We start from the raw sequence: 13122 nt of genomic DNA on the forward strand, positions 1-13122 counted from the left end.
AATCAAGTAGATGCACAATACATTTGTTGTACTGTGTACCGTACATTAATGGGGGTGATGATCACTCATAATCTCAACGCCCTCCTGGCTGAGGGATCTCCTGTTTGAGGACACCACCCGACTATTGATTGACACACACGCACTTTCATCATGATTTTCTGAATTTCTGATAGTGAACCATTTTAATTGAACCTTTTATTTAACTAGGCAAGTCAGTTTAAGAACAAATTCTTCTTTACAATGACAGCATACCGGAGAACAGTGGGCTAACTGCCTTGTTCAGGGGCAGAACAACATATGCTTGTCAGCTCGGGGACTCGATCCAGCAACCTTTAGATTACTGGCCCAAGACTCTAACCACCAGACAACCTGCCGTCCCAACATCTTTGACATTGACTGGATTGAACATTCACTGTATTATTGTGAGATTCACTGGTGTAGCATAACTAAATCAACAGCACTAACATGTACAGTATTTCACTATGTTGCTATGGTTACTTACATGTATTCCGCCACCAACAGGAAGAATCTGTAACATCAGAACACACACTGGTAACTACAGTAAACTTAGAAGTTTGACTTCAATCTAAAATGGGAAATGTATTGTGATTAATTTGAACTATTTATTTTGTCAAACACCCACAATCTCTAGATCAGGTCTGGCTTGTCCAGCTTGGAGAGCCTACAAATAATTGGAAAACAAAGATTTGTATTATAGAAAATTCAGTTCTTCAGTGTTCTATTCCCTTTTCAGGCACTTTGTTCCTCATCTTATGATTTTCAAACCATTCAAATTGTCATAATTATTCTTATTCTTGAAATTTGAACACCTTTTCATCACAAAACATCAGTTATGGTATCCATATGTCCATGGAAGGACACCCTCGAGTTATGTATATGTCCTAATATGGGCAATGTAACTATGTATCAAATCAAATGCATCATAAACAACAGGTGTAGACTAGCAGTGTTTCTTACCTGAGCGTTGGCAGCCTGGAAGTCAAACTCCATGACCAGCCTTTGCTTGTGAAGTACAGATGAATGTTCGATGAATGTTAGGTTCAGCACTTATAAAGACACTGTAATCACAGTAAATAATGACTAAATATTTGAATACTGTTTGTAAATGTATCCAATTCATTTATTTGTAAATTAAAGAAGAAAAAAAACATAATTTCAGAGTATCACAATGGTTGAGGTATTTTGTACTGAAATACAGAGAAACATAAAATAGGAAAGACAACACAGTAAGCTTATAAATAATACATTGGAGAAATGAACTCACAGGGCGGCCAAGAGCAATCCCCAGGATGCAGGCGATCAGAATGAAGGTTTTCATCTTGAATGATTCTGTCGACTAAAAATATCTGACATTTTATAAAATCCCCCATCACTTTCTGAAGTGGTTTCCTCTAGTTTATTTTCCCTTCTGCCTTGACAAATATTGAAGCTAAAGGTTGAATCAGCGATTATTTCTAATACATTACCTTTAGTAGTGCAGCAAGGAGGAAGCCTGTATAGAATACAAATATTTAAAAGTATGCATCCTGTTTGCAAAAAAGGCACTTAAGTAAATCTGAAAAAAAGGTGTCCTTTATGTCCTGAATACAAAGCGTTATGTTTGGGGCAAATCCAACAGAACACATCACTTAGTACCACTCTTCATATTTTCAAGCATGGTGGTGGCTGCATCACGTTTTGGGTATGCTTGTCATTGGCAAGGATTAGGGAGTTTTTTAGGATAAAAATAAATGGAATAGAGCTAAACACAGGCAAAATCCTAGCGGAATACCTTGTTCAGTTGCATTCCAAAAGACAAATTAACCTTTTAGCAGGACAAAAACCTAAAACACAAGGCCAAATATACAGTGGAATTGCTTACTTAAATGACATTGAATGTTCCTGAGTGGCCTAATTACTGTTTTGACCTAAACCTAAATGGCTATCTAGCAATGACAGCAGCTGAATTTTAAAAAAAAGAATCATGTGCAAATATTGTACAACCCGGGTGCGCAAAGCTCTTAGAGACTCACAGCTGATTCTAACATGTATTGACTCAGGAGTGTAAATACTTATGTGAACGAGTTATTTCTTTATTTCATTTTCAATAAATTTGCAAACATTTCAAAAAAAAAAATCACTTTGTCATTATTAGGTATTCTGTGTAAATATATCAAAAAAAAAAAAAAAAGATTTAATCCATTTTGAATTCAGGCTGTAAAATGTGGGTGTCACGCTTGTAGAAAGGAGTGGACCAATGCGCAGCGTGCGTAGAGTTCCACATTATATTTAATAGTGAAACTTACAACAAAACACAAAGAATAACAAACGTGCGGTCACGGCGCCCACAAAGCACTAACCAAAACAATATCCCACAAAGCACTAACCAAAACAATATCCCACAAAGCAGGTGGGAGAAAGGGCTTCCGAAATATGATCCGCAATTAGAGGCAACGATTACCAGCTGCCTCTAATTGGGAACCATACAAATATATGTGACAAAATAAATGACTAGAACCCCCCCCCCCCCCCCCTAGTCACACTCTGACCTAAACACCATAGAGAACCGAGGGCTCTCTATGGTCAGAGCGTGACAGTGGGGTGTGACTACTTTCTGAAGGCACTGTATTAGACCTGGTTTTAATACTTGTATCCTTTCTGACTCCCTTGAGTTAATCACTGATCTGCAATTACTTGATAGGAAGCCTAAAAGCAAGAGCTCAGTGACTTTCAACTTGGCACCATCATAGGATGCCACCTTTCCAACAAGTGAGTTAGTCACATTTCTGCCCAGTAAGAGCTGCACCGGCCAACTGTAAGTGCTGTTATTGTGAAGTGGAAATCTCTAGGAGTAACAACGGCTCAGCCATGAAGTGGTAGGCCACACAAGCTCACAGAAAGGGACCACCGAGTGCTGAGGTGCGTAGAGCGTAAAAATCATCTGTCCTCGGTTGCAAAACTCATTACCGAATTCCAAACTGCCTCTGGAAGCAACATCAGAATGGGTTTCCATGGCCAAAAAGCTGCACACAAGCCAAAGATCACCATACGCAATGCCAAGTGTCGTTTTGAGTTTTGTATAGCTCGCCGCCATTGGACTCTGGAGCAGTGGAAACACGCTTCCCCATCTGGCAGTCTGACGGACGAATCTGGGTTTGGCGAATGCCAGTACAATGTTACCTGCCCCAAAGCTAGGTCCAGACAAGCAGGTGTCCACATACTTCTGGTCATGTAGTGTACTTGTTGGTAATGTTTCTCTTATTTGTTTATTTTGTAGGATCATCCGATTGAACCTGGCTGCTACTGTAGGACCCAGAAGACTTTATTTTGGTTTGCAATTCTGTTACTCTACAACACACAATATATATTTATGTCGATTTGGAGGCCTATGCAGTGAAATGTATTTTGGAGTGACATTCAATGCTTATTCTATAGTCAAAATTGGCCAATATAAGGCTTAGCGAAAGAACTGTGATATGACTGTTTAAATTCAAAACTTTATTATACATTTTTTACTTTTATGGCCATGAAGCATTATAGTTACTGGTAACTCCTTTTGCAGTAAAGTAAGTGGGAACTATAAACTAATGGACATTGATATTTATTATCAACAGATGTCCATCGATCCACACTGTTCAACTGAAATGAACACCTACAGATATTGTACTGTTAAAGAATAATTGAATAAAATGAACTGTTTAATCAAATAACTTATTCTCCTCTTTAAATTCACACAAAGACATTATACAGGGAAAACACTCAATGATTGCTTGTAAAACATACTTTAATTGCCTTTACTAAAATACATGGCTTAAATTAAATGTAGCAAAGAAAAGATTGTAAGGAAGATAATGTCCACCCATACTCTCTATTGCCTACTCTAATATCAATGATGCATGCTTATTATACTAATTACAATAGCCTTCACTAGAAACTTCAAGGGGAAAAACTCTAAAGGACAGTAGATTAACACTCTACATTGATACTCATAACCATACTACTGTAAATACCCCAATTAATATCAAAAGGCCATACTGAAGTAGCAAATCATCTGGTCTTCTCTGGGTCGGCAGACTTTGTACTTCCTTCAAGCTGGTAACTAAAAAAGCAGCAGGAATAATGTAATGAACAAAATATATTGTGTCTTCATTTTGTTGTCAAAGGACTTCACAGCATAATTAAGACTTACATTCAGTTTCCATTCTATGGTTGCACATGAGGTACCTGTGGACAAAGAAAAATGTCACTGTCATTCTTGGATTCCCCCTAAGCTATAGATGACATCTTCTAAAGGAGTAGGTAGAAAAAACATAAATCACTTTCAGTCAAAAGTTCACTGTGATTGTTGTATTGCTTAAACCACAGATGACATAGAGTAAAATAATATGTGAAAAGAGGGTAAATCTTTTCCAAATGATGTTCAGGAAAGAAGTTGTACATATAGTTATGATAGATAGAGTTCTAGCTTTCCAACCTGGCCTGTCTGCACTGTCTGCTCCTGCTGAGCTGGCTGCAAAGGATCCTGGGAATGAGGAAGTTGAGAGTTGTATGGGGGGAATGGGATCTGCAGAAAAAAAGAGCACCTGTTGTCTTGGACACCAGAGCAGGGGTTTCCAAACTTTTTGTATCTGGGACACCTTTTGTGATAACAAATTCACGAGGGATCCCCTCATAACATCAGAACACAACTCTTACTTTAGAGTTCAATACAAATAGCATATAAGCAGTTTTACTATGACTTCTGTAGTGTTTGGCCAGACTATGTCTCTTGACACTGGAAATAACATTTTAAAGGCCCCCACTTTGCATGTTGCAGTTGTAAAGTTAATATCCTGCAACTCTGAAAATGTTTCATTGGGGCAGGAATAACCTTTAGCAATTGTAAAGCTTAAATTTACAGTGAATTATGTTCAAAACAAACATTTAGGGGAATACAATAATAATTTTGTTGAACATTTTTATAATTGATGATCACTGTGGATACCAATATCCCTGTGACCCTCCCAGGCCCATGTTTTGCATATAAGGCCCAAGAACATAAATTGTGGCGTAATAATATTACATTGCATTATATTGCACCCTCTAAACTCTTTCCACTGATCCTTTCTCCAAAATGTGTTTATTCCATTGTTGCAAGCAATATTCATAAAAATAAAAGATACATTCAAATTAGATATATTTAGAGATTTGGCCGCAATACCCCACTTTGACCCCTGCTCTATAGCATCTGTAATCAAGGAAACGTGTACATCTTTGCACCCATTACAATAACTAAAGGTCAGGAAAGGGATGTCCTACATTGGGTCTTTGCTGTGGCACAGTTTGTGGTTGGTATTCATTTGGGAACAACTGTGAAAAGATAAAACAAAAATAAAGCAAAAAGATACAGAAATTCCAACATCAATCTGAAAATTTATGAAATTATTTATTACATTTTTTGGAGTGATTAAATGTTGTACTCACGTTTGGAATCTGTGGCATCTGAGGGATATTTGGCATCATCTGAAACAAAAATAAATAGCTCAGACATCCTTTAATGACAGAATGGATTAACTAAGATACAAATGTTTACACCAATTAAACATGATATATCCAGGTCAGTGTATGTGTATCTGTTTATATGTATATGAGGGTGTACTTACTACGTGCACATGCTAAAAGTAAGGTAGGAGGTGGGTAGAAAACGAAGTGTATCATTGCAGCAAAGTATTTATAAACTACAAATCAGATCTCTTAAACGTTTCGTTCATTTTTGTTATATTATCGAATCAATAGGCCATGATTAATTATGGCCCAATTAAGCCTGGCGTTCAAGGAGCTTTTCATTGTGATTGGGTTATTTAGCCTAAAAACCCTTAGAACTACCTAAAGAAAAATCAAAAAGCAACTCTGTATCTCTTCCCATTCTAGCAAGAGTGGCCAAAAGGGTGTTTAGCATCCCCAGTGGCTCTACTGGCCTGCTCTCCATGCACCATTGCATGAGCCTGAAGCCACAGACTGGCCAAACTTGTGTTGCAAAAAAAACATATTCTAAAATTGAATTCAAAGGCAGTAATACGTCATTTCTCGTTTAATTTGTAATTAATTCTAAGTAAGTCGCAGCCTATATGCACAATGTATAGGCCATAATGATTTAATAAAACAAAATGTTGTTTAAATGCTGAGTGCTTATCATGCCTTGACCATAGAGAGCCTAGGTTATTATATGTCTATGTTGGCCTGGTATGGTTCCCAATCAGAGGCAGCTGTTTATCGTTGTCTCTGATTGGGGATCATATTTAGGCAGCCTTTTCCCACTTGAACTCGTTTGTTTGTGTGTAGTTGCCAGTGTGCACTGCAATTGACTTCACGTTTCGTTTTTGGTTCTGTATTGTTTTGGTGAGTTTCTTTAATTAAACATGTGGAACTCCATCCACGCTGCGCCTTGGTCCGTTAATTCTACAAACAACCGTGACAGTGCTTTATGTCTGTACCACACTACTCTGTCGCACTCCCAAATTCTTCTAAACGTATTAATTTTCATGCTATAGCCTGGAAATAATAGAAATAAGCTTGCCTATATAATTATTTTAGGCTCCCTGTCAGGCTCTTGACCTATTTACAGTGTTTACATGCTGTTTAATATGACATGTGGCCTATTTTAAATTATGTGCACTTCTTACATTCACCTTTTCATGTTAATTCAAATCATTTTCATTCAAATAATTTGATTGTGTTTCAATACTTCAAAACCAAATGGTAGGTCCAGGTAGTCACAAAAAGGAATGCGTTTTGGTTCAAATTGGAGCAGCATTTTTTTTTCTTATGAGTGCAGAGCAGTGTTGGAAAGGACGTGGAGAGCAGGAGTTGTGCGCGAGCACCGCTCCATGAGCTATGCCCTGGATATCAAATGGTTAAATTCTGCTCACCTACTCTGATCCAGGTCCCACTGAAATAAAATGTTTGGTTGTAAACAAGTAGATGATATCAGGATTTACCTTTTGCTGCACAAAGTCATAGGGGTAGTACTTTAATATGGGGGGAAAAGAAACAGAGAAACAATCATTAAACTACTGCAGTATATAGATAAAATACATTCAATGTGATCTGTGCTTGAGTAGGATATTAAATGGATGGGTTCTCTTACAAAACACATACAGTATAACAACCCTCATTTCCTGCTGTGCAATTTGGAATGTACCATGCCTTAACTTTAGCCACTTAAAGTCATGAGTCACCTGAACTTAAATAGTGCCTATCAAATTTCATATAGCTGTAATTGAAGAGAGAGATTTATTCACATACTACAACACCTATAATTCTGAGGAGGGATAAGTAACTCAACTTGAGACAACACTTACAATTTCTACACTCTTTCTTCCTGGGGCCTTAGGTAGGGAGTATTTGATGAAGGCTTGAGAGGGATAGGACTGCTGAAAGAAAAGAAAGGGGAAAGTTAAAAGGAATGTTCAATGTGGAGGATGGTTGATATATTAAAGAAGGTGAAGTATGTTTTAGTAGTATCTATAGTATTTACTGGTCCATTGATCTGGCCACCAGTAGACCATCCAGGGAATCTCTGTGGAAACACCTGTAATATAAAGTAAAACAAACAAAACAGTTACACATTACAAATAAATAAAATGACTCTACTATTTAATTAAGACAAAACTCCAGTGTAACTGCTAAAGTTCAAGATGATTACTCATCACAGTCTGAATTAAATAGGCAAGTGATAAGTCAAGAGAAAGTAAATCATGAAGTAAGTAATAACTTAAAGTATTGCTAAGTAGGTCATTAAGTCACTAAAAAGACAATTCTTTGATCATATCATTTTAGAGAGGTCTAATAGAGGTCTCATAGTGAAGATGATGTAAGAGCATACTATTTCCATGCTGACAGGGCCGTTGAGTCCAGGCTGAGGGTAAGGCTGGCCTGCTGGGTAGAGGCCTTCATTCACCTGGGGATTAAACACTTGGGTCAAAGGTCAAACAAAAGTGTCCTCATAAATTAATTTCAGTACTTAATCTTCTCATGTTATGTATTGTTTCATACTATGTTGAACCACACCTAAGAAAGGTGACCAACAGAATGCAGTAGAATATTACAATATGCATTTGTTCTTACTTGTGTGGGTGGTCCTGATTGCCTTGGATCCCCATAGTGGGGCAAGTAATTGAAGAAAGGTTGACGCTGTGAACATTGAACAAATACTAAATAATCACAATTTTCACAAAGCCATAGTCAATTTAAAGAAATGACAGACTGTTGACAGACACTCAGTGGAAAATGAGATGTGAATAATGTGCTCTGGACTCTTAACACCCAACTAAGTTCTTTTACATCCAGATTCTGGAAATAGATCATGATACGTTTGGAAAGTGAAGACGTCATAGAATATCAAAAGGTTAACAAACTAATTAACTAATGGGCTAAATGAATTGTTTTGCCTCACAGTTAGACAAGACGATTAGCTAGCCAGTTCAAAGTATTAACAGGTAGTTAACAATTGCTTATAAACTAGCTACCGTAGCGATGCCATGTCAATAACCTGTCTCCAAAAACGACGAGGGAGTCTCCAGTTGTGTTTACATTTTTTCCATTGTGACGCACACCCTTGCGTGTCCACTTTCTATGCGTATTCAAAATCCTACTCTTGAGAAATACAGGAGTAAAGTTTTCCTTGCCCATTTTTTCAAACTTACTGGAGCAGCAGATATTGAGCTGGCCAAACAAAGGCACATAATGGTGATCTTCATTTTCAAAGGAGAACCTTGCACATGAAAGAGAGGTATAATGTTAAGTTAACACCCTCCAGTGTCAAAAAGTAGTCATCTCTATTACATTAGACACATTTTAACACTGACCACCAGTGTTGAATGACTGCAACAATAACCAGTGTTGGTCTGTTTTAATTTTTAACATAATGCTTACAGGAATTCTGTGAAAGTCTTAAAAGCATAACACTTATAAAAGTCTAACAATAACTCTGTGTAGTGTGGGACACTATAGAGACACTTTGATTGTTAAACTTAACTCTATTAAAGATATTAACACTTGCAATGCAATGTTGTTGTGAGAATCCTTAGGCACTCAAAGCATTCTGTAAATTCATAAGAATAAAGAATCCCATACCATTACTTTGTACAACATCCAGATAAAATGCATTTTAAATAGACAAGTTCTAGCCACATTACCTTTGGTGATACCAGTATAGATGAGGAATATGGAGTGTCATACAGTGCAGAGATCTATCTCTGCTTTTAAACCGTGTCAGTTGAGATTTCAGCCAACCAACATTGACCTGCTGTGACATCACTTAGTGAATGAGAATGTGGCTGTCTAGTCGTGAGCTTTGGTAAATGACAGTGGTCAAAAAAGTATAGCAATCATAATAGCAGAGCATGGCTGATTACACGGTCTGCAATAGTGCAGACTTCAGCACATTTATTGGAAAGCACATATATTATCACAAACCTGTGTGAATTTATAGTAAACAAACCATATTCAACAACAATTAATTGAATATTTTCTTAAACAACAACACAATGCAACATCAAGCGTACTGTAAATTGGTCAAGTATATTAGCAATCCAATTGATAACACCGTCGTGTTCGTGAGAGTCTCATCTTTGCATAGAGTGGTCATAATTGTTTTTAGGCTAAACCTTGTCTCATGGACTGACAAGCATCGCTCTAGCGCTGTCACCTTTCACCGCAGATGCAGAAGTGTGACTGGATTGAGACGCATCCAATGCAAGAATATATATCTCTAGCTTAAACTGACAGAATTTTATATAACCATGTTTTGTATGGCACGTTTGTTCTCTGATTTGCTCCCCACAAGAGTTATAGGGCTTGTCTGTAGACGATCCGCCAACTTTTATGACCACTGTTATGACCCCTCTATAGAAAGATGAGACTCTTAGGAACACAATGGTGTTCTCCATTTTGCCCCCCACAAGCGTTTTGGGACTCGTCTGAAGTCGGTACAGCCGATCTACCAACTTCTGTCTGCAGCGTCGGAACATTTTGGGCTACACACCCCTCTGGAAAGGTGAGACTCTCACAAATACGTACATGTTGGTTGTTTTGCTCTAGAACGCCCACAGGCCTCACAAGACTCACCCGGTACAAGTTGAAAAAATGTGTGCAAGTATACTGTATTTTGAGACAGTTTAGTATCAAATATATGGGGTTAAATACATGATAAAAAATCGATGAAAAATGTTCCGACACTTCAGAACAATCTTCCTTTCAATTTTTTTGGGCGAGGACTAGCCATGAAGTCTGTAGCCATGAAGTGCTTTGAAATGCTGGTAGTGGCTCACTTCAACACCATTATCCCAGAAACCCTAGACACACTCCAATTTGCATACCGCCCAAACAGATCCGCAGATTATGCAATTTCTATTGCACTCCACACTGCGCTTTCCCACCTGGACAAAAGGAACACCTACGTGAGAATGCTATTCATTGACTACAGCTCAGCGTTCAACACCATAGTACATTCAAAGCTCATCAATAAGCTAAGGATCCTGGGACTAAACACATCCCTCTGCAACTGGATCCTGGACTTCCTGACGGGCCAACCCCAGGTGGTGAGGGTAGGTAGCAACACATCTGCCACGCTGATCTTCAACACTGGAGACCCTCAGGGGTGCGTGCTCAGTCCCCTCCTGTACTCCCTGTTCACCCACGACTGCGTGGCCAGGCACGACTCCAACACCCTCGTTATGTTTGCAGATGACACAACAGTGGTAGGCCTGATCACCGACAACGACGAGACAGCCTATAGGGAGGAGGTCAGAGACCTGGCTGGGTGATGCCAGAATAACAACCTCTCCCTCAACGTAACCAAGACTAAGGAGATGATTGTGGACTACAGGAAAATGAGGACAGAGCACGCCCCCATTCTCATCAACGGGGCTGTAGTGGAGCAGAATGGCAGAATGAGAGCTTTACGTTCCTTGGTGTCCACTTGGTGTCCACAAACTAGAATGGTCCAAACACACCAAGACAGTTGTGAAGAGGGCAGGACAAAGCCTATTCCCATTCAGGAAACTAAAAAGATTTGGCATGTGTCCTCAGACCCTCAAAAGGTTCTACAGTTCCAACATCGAGAGCATCCTGCATCCTGACTGGTTGCATCACTGCCTGGTATGGCAACTGCTCGGCCTCCGACCGCATGGCACTACAGAGGGTAGTACGTATGGCCCAATACATCACTGGGGCTAAGCTGCCGGCCATCCAGGACCTCAATACCAGGCGGTGTCAAAGGAAGGCCTTAAAGATTGTCAAAGACCCCAGCCACCCCAGTCATAGACTGTTCTCTCGACTCTACCGCATGGCAAGTAGTACCGGAGTGCCAAGTCTAGGACAAAAAGGCTTCTCAACAGTTTTTACCCCCAAGCCATAAGACTCTTGAACAGGGAATCAAATGGCTACCCAGACTATTTGCATTGTTTGCCCCACCAACCCCTCTTTTACGCTGCTGCTATTATCTGTTTATTAAATATTCCATCTTACAGATGGGACGTTAAACAGGTGTCCTGACTCTCTGAGGTCATTAAAGATCCCATGGCACTTATCGTAAGAGTAGGGGTGTTAATCCCAGTGTCCTGGCTAAATTCCCAAGCTGGTCCTCAAACCATCACGGTCACCTAATAATCCCCAGTTTACAATTGGATCATTCACCCCGCTTTTCTCCCCTGTAACTATTCACCAGGTCGTTGCTGCAAATGAGAACGTGTTCTCAGTCAATTTACCTGGTAAAATAACGGATAAAAAAATAAAATAAATGCATAGTCACTTTAACAATATATTCATGTACATACTACCTCAATTAGCCCGACCAACTAGTGCCCCCGCACATTGGCTATCTGCATTGTGTCCCGCCACCCACCACCCACCACCACCTGCCAACCCCTCTTTTACTCTACTGCTGCTCTCTGTTTATCATATATGCATAGTCACTTTAACCATATCTACATGTACATACTACCTCAATCAGCCCAACTAACCGGTGCCTGTATATAGCCTCGATACTGTTATAGCCTCGCCACTGTTATAGCCTCGCCACTGTATATAGCCTCGCTACTGTTATTTTCACTATCTTTTTACTGTTGTTTTTATTTCTTCACTTACCTAGCTCACCAAAAACCTTTTTTTATTTTTAGAAATTGCACTGTTGGTTAGAGCCTGTAAGTAAGCATTTCACTGTAAGGTCAACACTTGTTGTATTCGGCGCACGAGACAAATAAACTCTGATTTGATTGGTTGCGCAAGTGGCTCCGATACTGTTGTTTACTTTGTATATAGATGAGTCTACCTTTAAATTGAAGGATGTATGTTATTTCTTCGCAAAACTAACAACAGAGTCATAGTGTTCCAGCTGATAGTCTTAACCTCACTATATGATAACATTTGAAAACTGACTTTAGTTGGATTTTATTTGTTTGTTGGTATTGTTTAAAAAAAAAAGCAATGACTTGAAAATGAACTCTATTGCTAAATGTGTTTTGTAGGACAAGGACTAACTTTTTGTGGATTCATTTCATCGTTGGTAGTAAGATCGGCCTGCTTATTTTTACATTGTACTGGCAATCTTATTCAGTTGGCAATGCTATTTTCTTGCTTAGCATGCTTGCAACGCTATCCATCTATATAGCTACGTTGAATTGTTTGCTGTCTATTGGCCACAAAATGACTTTATGATGATAGATTATATAGGCAACATATTCTCATCATTTATGTGGCCCTTAATTATTGTCAATGGTTGTTTTGTACTGCAGTTTTAAAATCTGAATGTGTAGCTACTTAGCTAGGCTGGCTAGCTAGCCTGCACACTGGCAATCCCAAAGTAATTTGCTAGTAGTACATTGGACAAGGCCTGACAATATATAGATCATATTTTTGTATTGACTATCAATTTGTTTGGTACCTGGGGAAGGCTAGAAGCACTCCACTAGATACCCTAAAGGGCTTGCTTTGCAAGGTAATATGTTAGAAACATTTATTAAATTATGGCTAAACTAGGAAAGTGAGAGAGAACTTGGTACTGGGACTTTTGTTTACAATTATCAGTGTTATATCATTTTGAGGGTATTTAAATGTATATACTACCTCAATCAATCAATATAT

General features: G+C 38.8%; 1 protein-coding gene and 1 long non-coding RNA gene across 2 annotated transcripts; both read right to left on the reverse strand.

Annotated features, from left to right (window-relative positions):
• Positions 1–635: 635 nt before the first annotated feature.
• LOC109901029 (uncharacterized) lies at positions 636–1345 on the reverse strand. The gene is made up of 3 exons (XR_004212015.1): positions 1286–1345; positions 979–1023; positions 636–682 (listed from the first exon to the last, which is right to left on the reverse strand). It is a non-coding gene; the product is annotated as an uncharacterized LOC109901029 (long non-coding RNA).
• Positions 1346–3483: 2138 nt separating this feature from the next.
• LOC116376459 (gamma-gliadin-like) lies at positions 3484–9266 on the reverse strand. Its single transcript, XM_031836655.1, has 12 exons — positions 9177–9266; positions 8685–8752; positions 8107–8172; positions 7865–7939; positions 7517–7570; positions 7341–7412; positions 6978–7007; positions 5464–5502; positions 5299–5349; positions 4475–4564; positions 4190–4224; positions 3484–4099 (listed from the first exon to the last, which is right to left on the reverse strand). Exons 2-11 carry the CDS (start codon positions 8736–8738, stop codon positions 4204–4206), a joined length of 552 nt encoding a protein of 183 aa, XP_031692515.1. The 5' UTR covers positions 8739–8752; positions 9177–9266; the 3' UTR covers positions 3484–4099; positions 4190–4203.
• Between the last annotated feature and the right edge of the window lie 3856 nt (positions 9267–13122).

The sequence above is a fragment of the Oncorhynchus kisutch genome, linkage group LG12 (assembly GCF_002021735.2).
Source record: "Oncorhynchus kisutch isolate 150728-3 linkage group LG12, Okis_V2, whole genome shotgun sequence".
NCBI lineage: Eukaryota > Metazoa > Chordata > Actinopteri > Salmoniformes > Salmonidae > Oncorhynchus > Oncorhynchus kisutch.

What these genes read in the sequence shown, in the direction of transcription:
- LOC116376459 (XM_031836655.1), bottom strand. Translation starts at nt 8,738, where the DNA reads ATGAAGATCACCATTATGTGCCTTTGTTTGGCCAGCTCAATATCTGCT. An exon ending in GAAGAAAGAGTGTAGAAATT is followed by an intron (nt 7,008 to 7,340) that starts GTAAGTGTTGTC and finishes CCCATATTAAAG; the next exon opens with TACTACCCCTATGACTTTGT. An exon ending in TGCCACAGCAAAGACCCAAT is followed by an intron (nt 4,565 to 5,298) that starts GTAGGACATCCC and finishes TTTTTTCTGCAG; the next exon opens with ATCCCATTCCCCCCATACAA.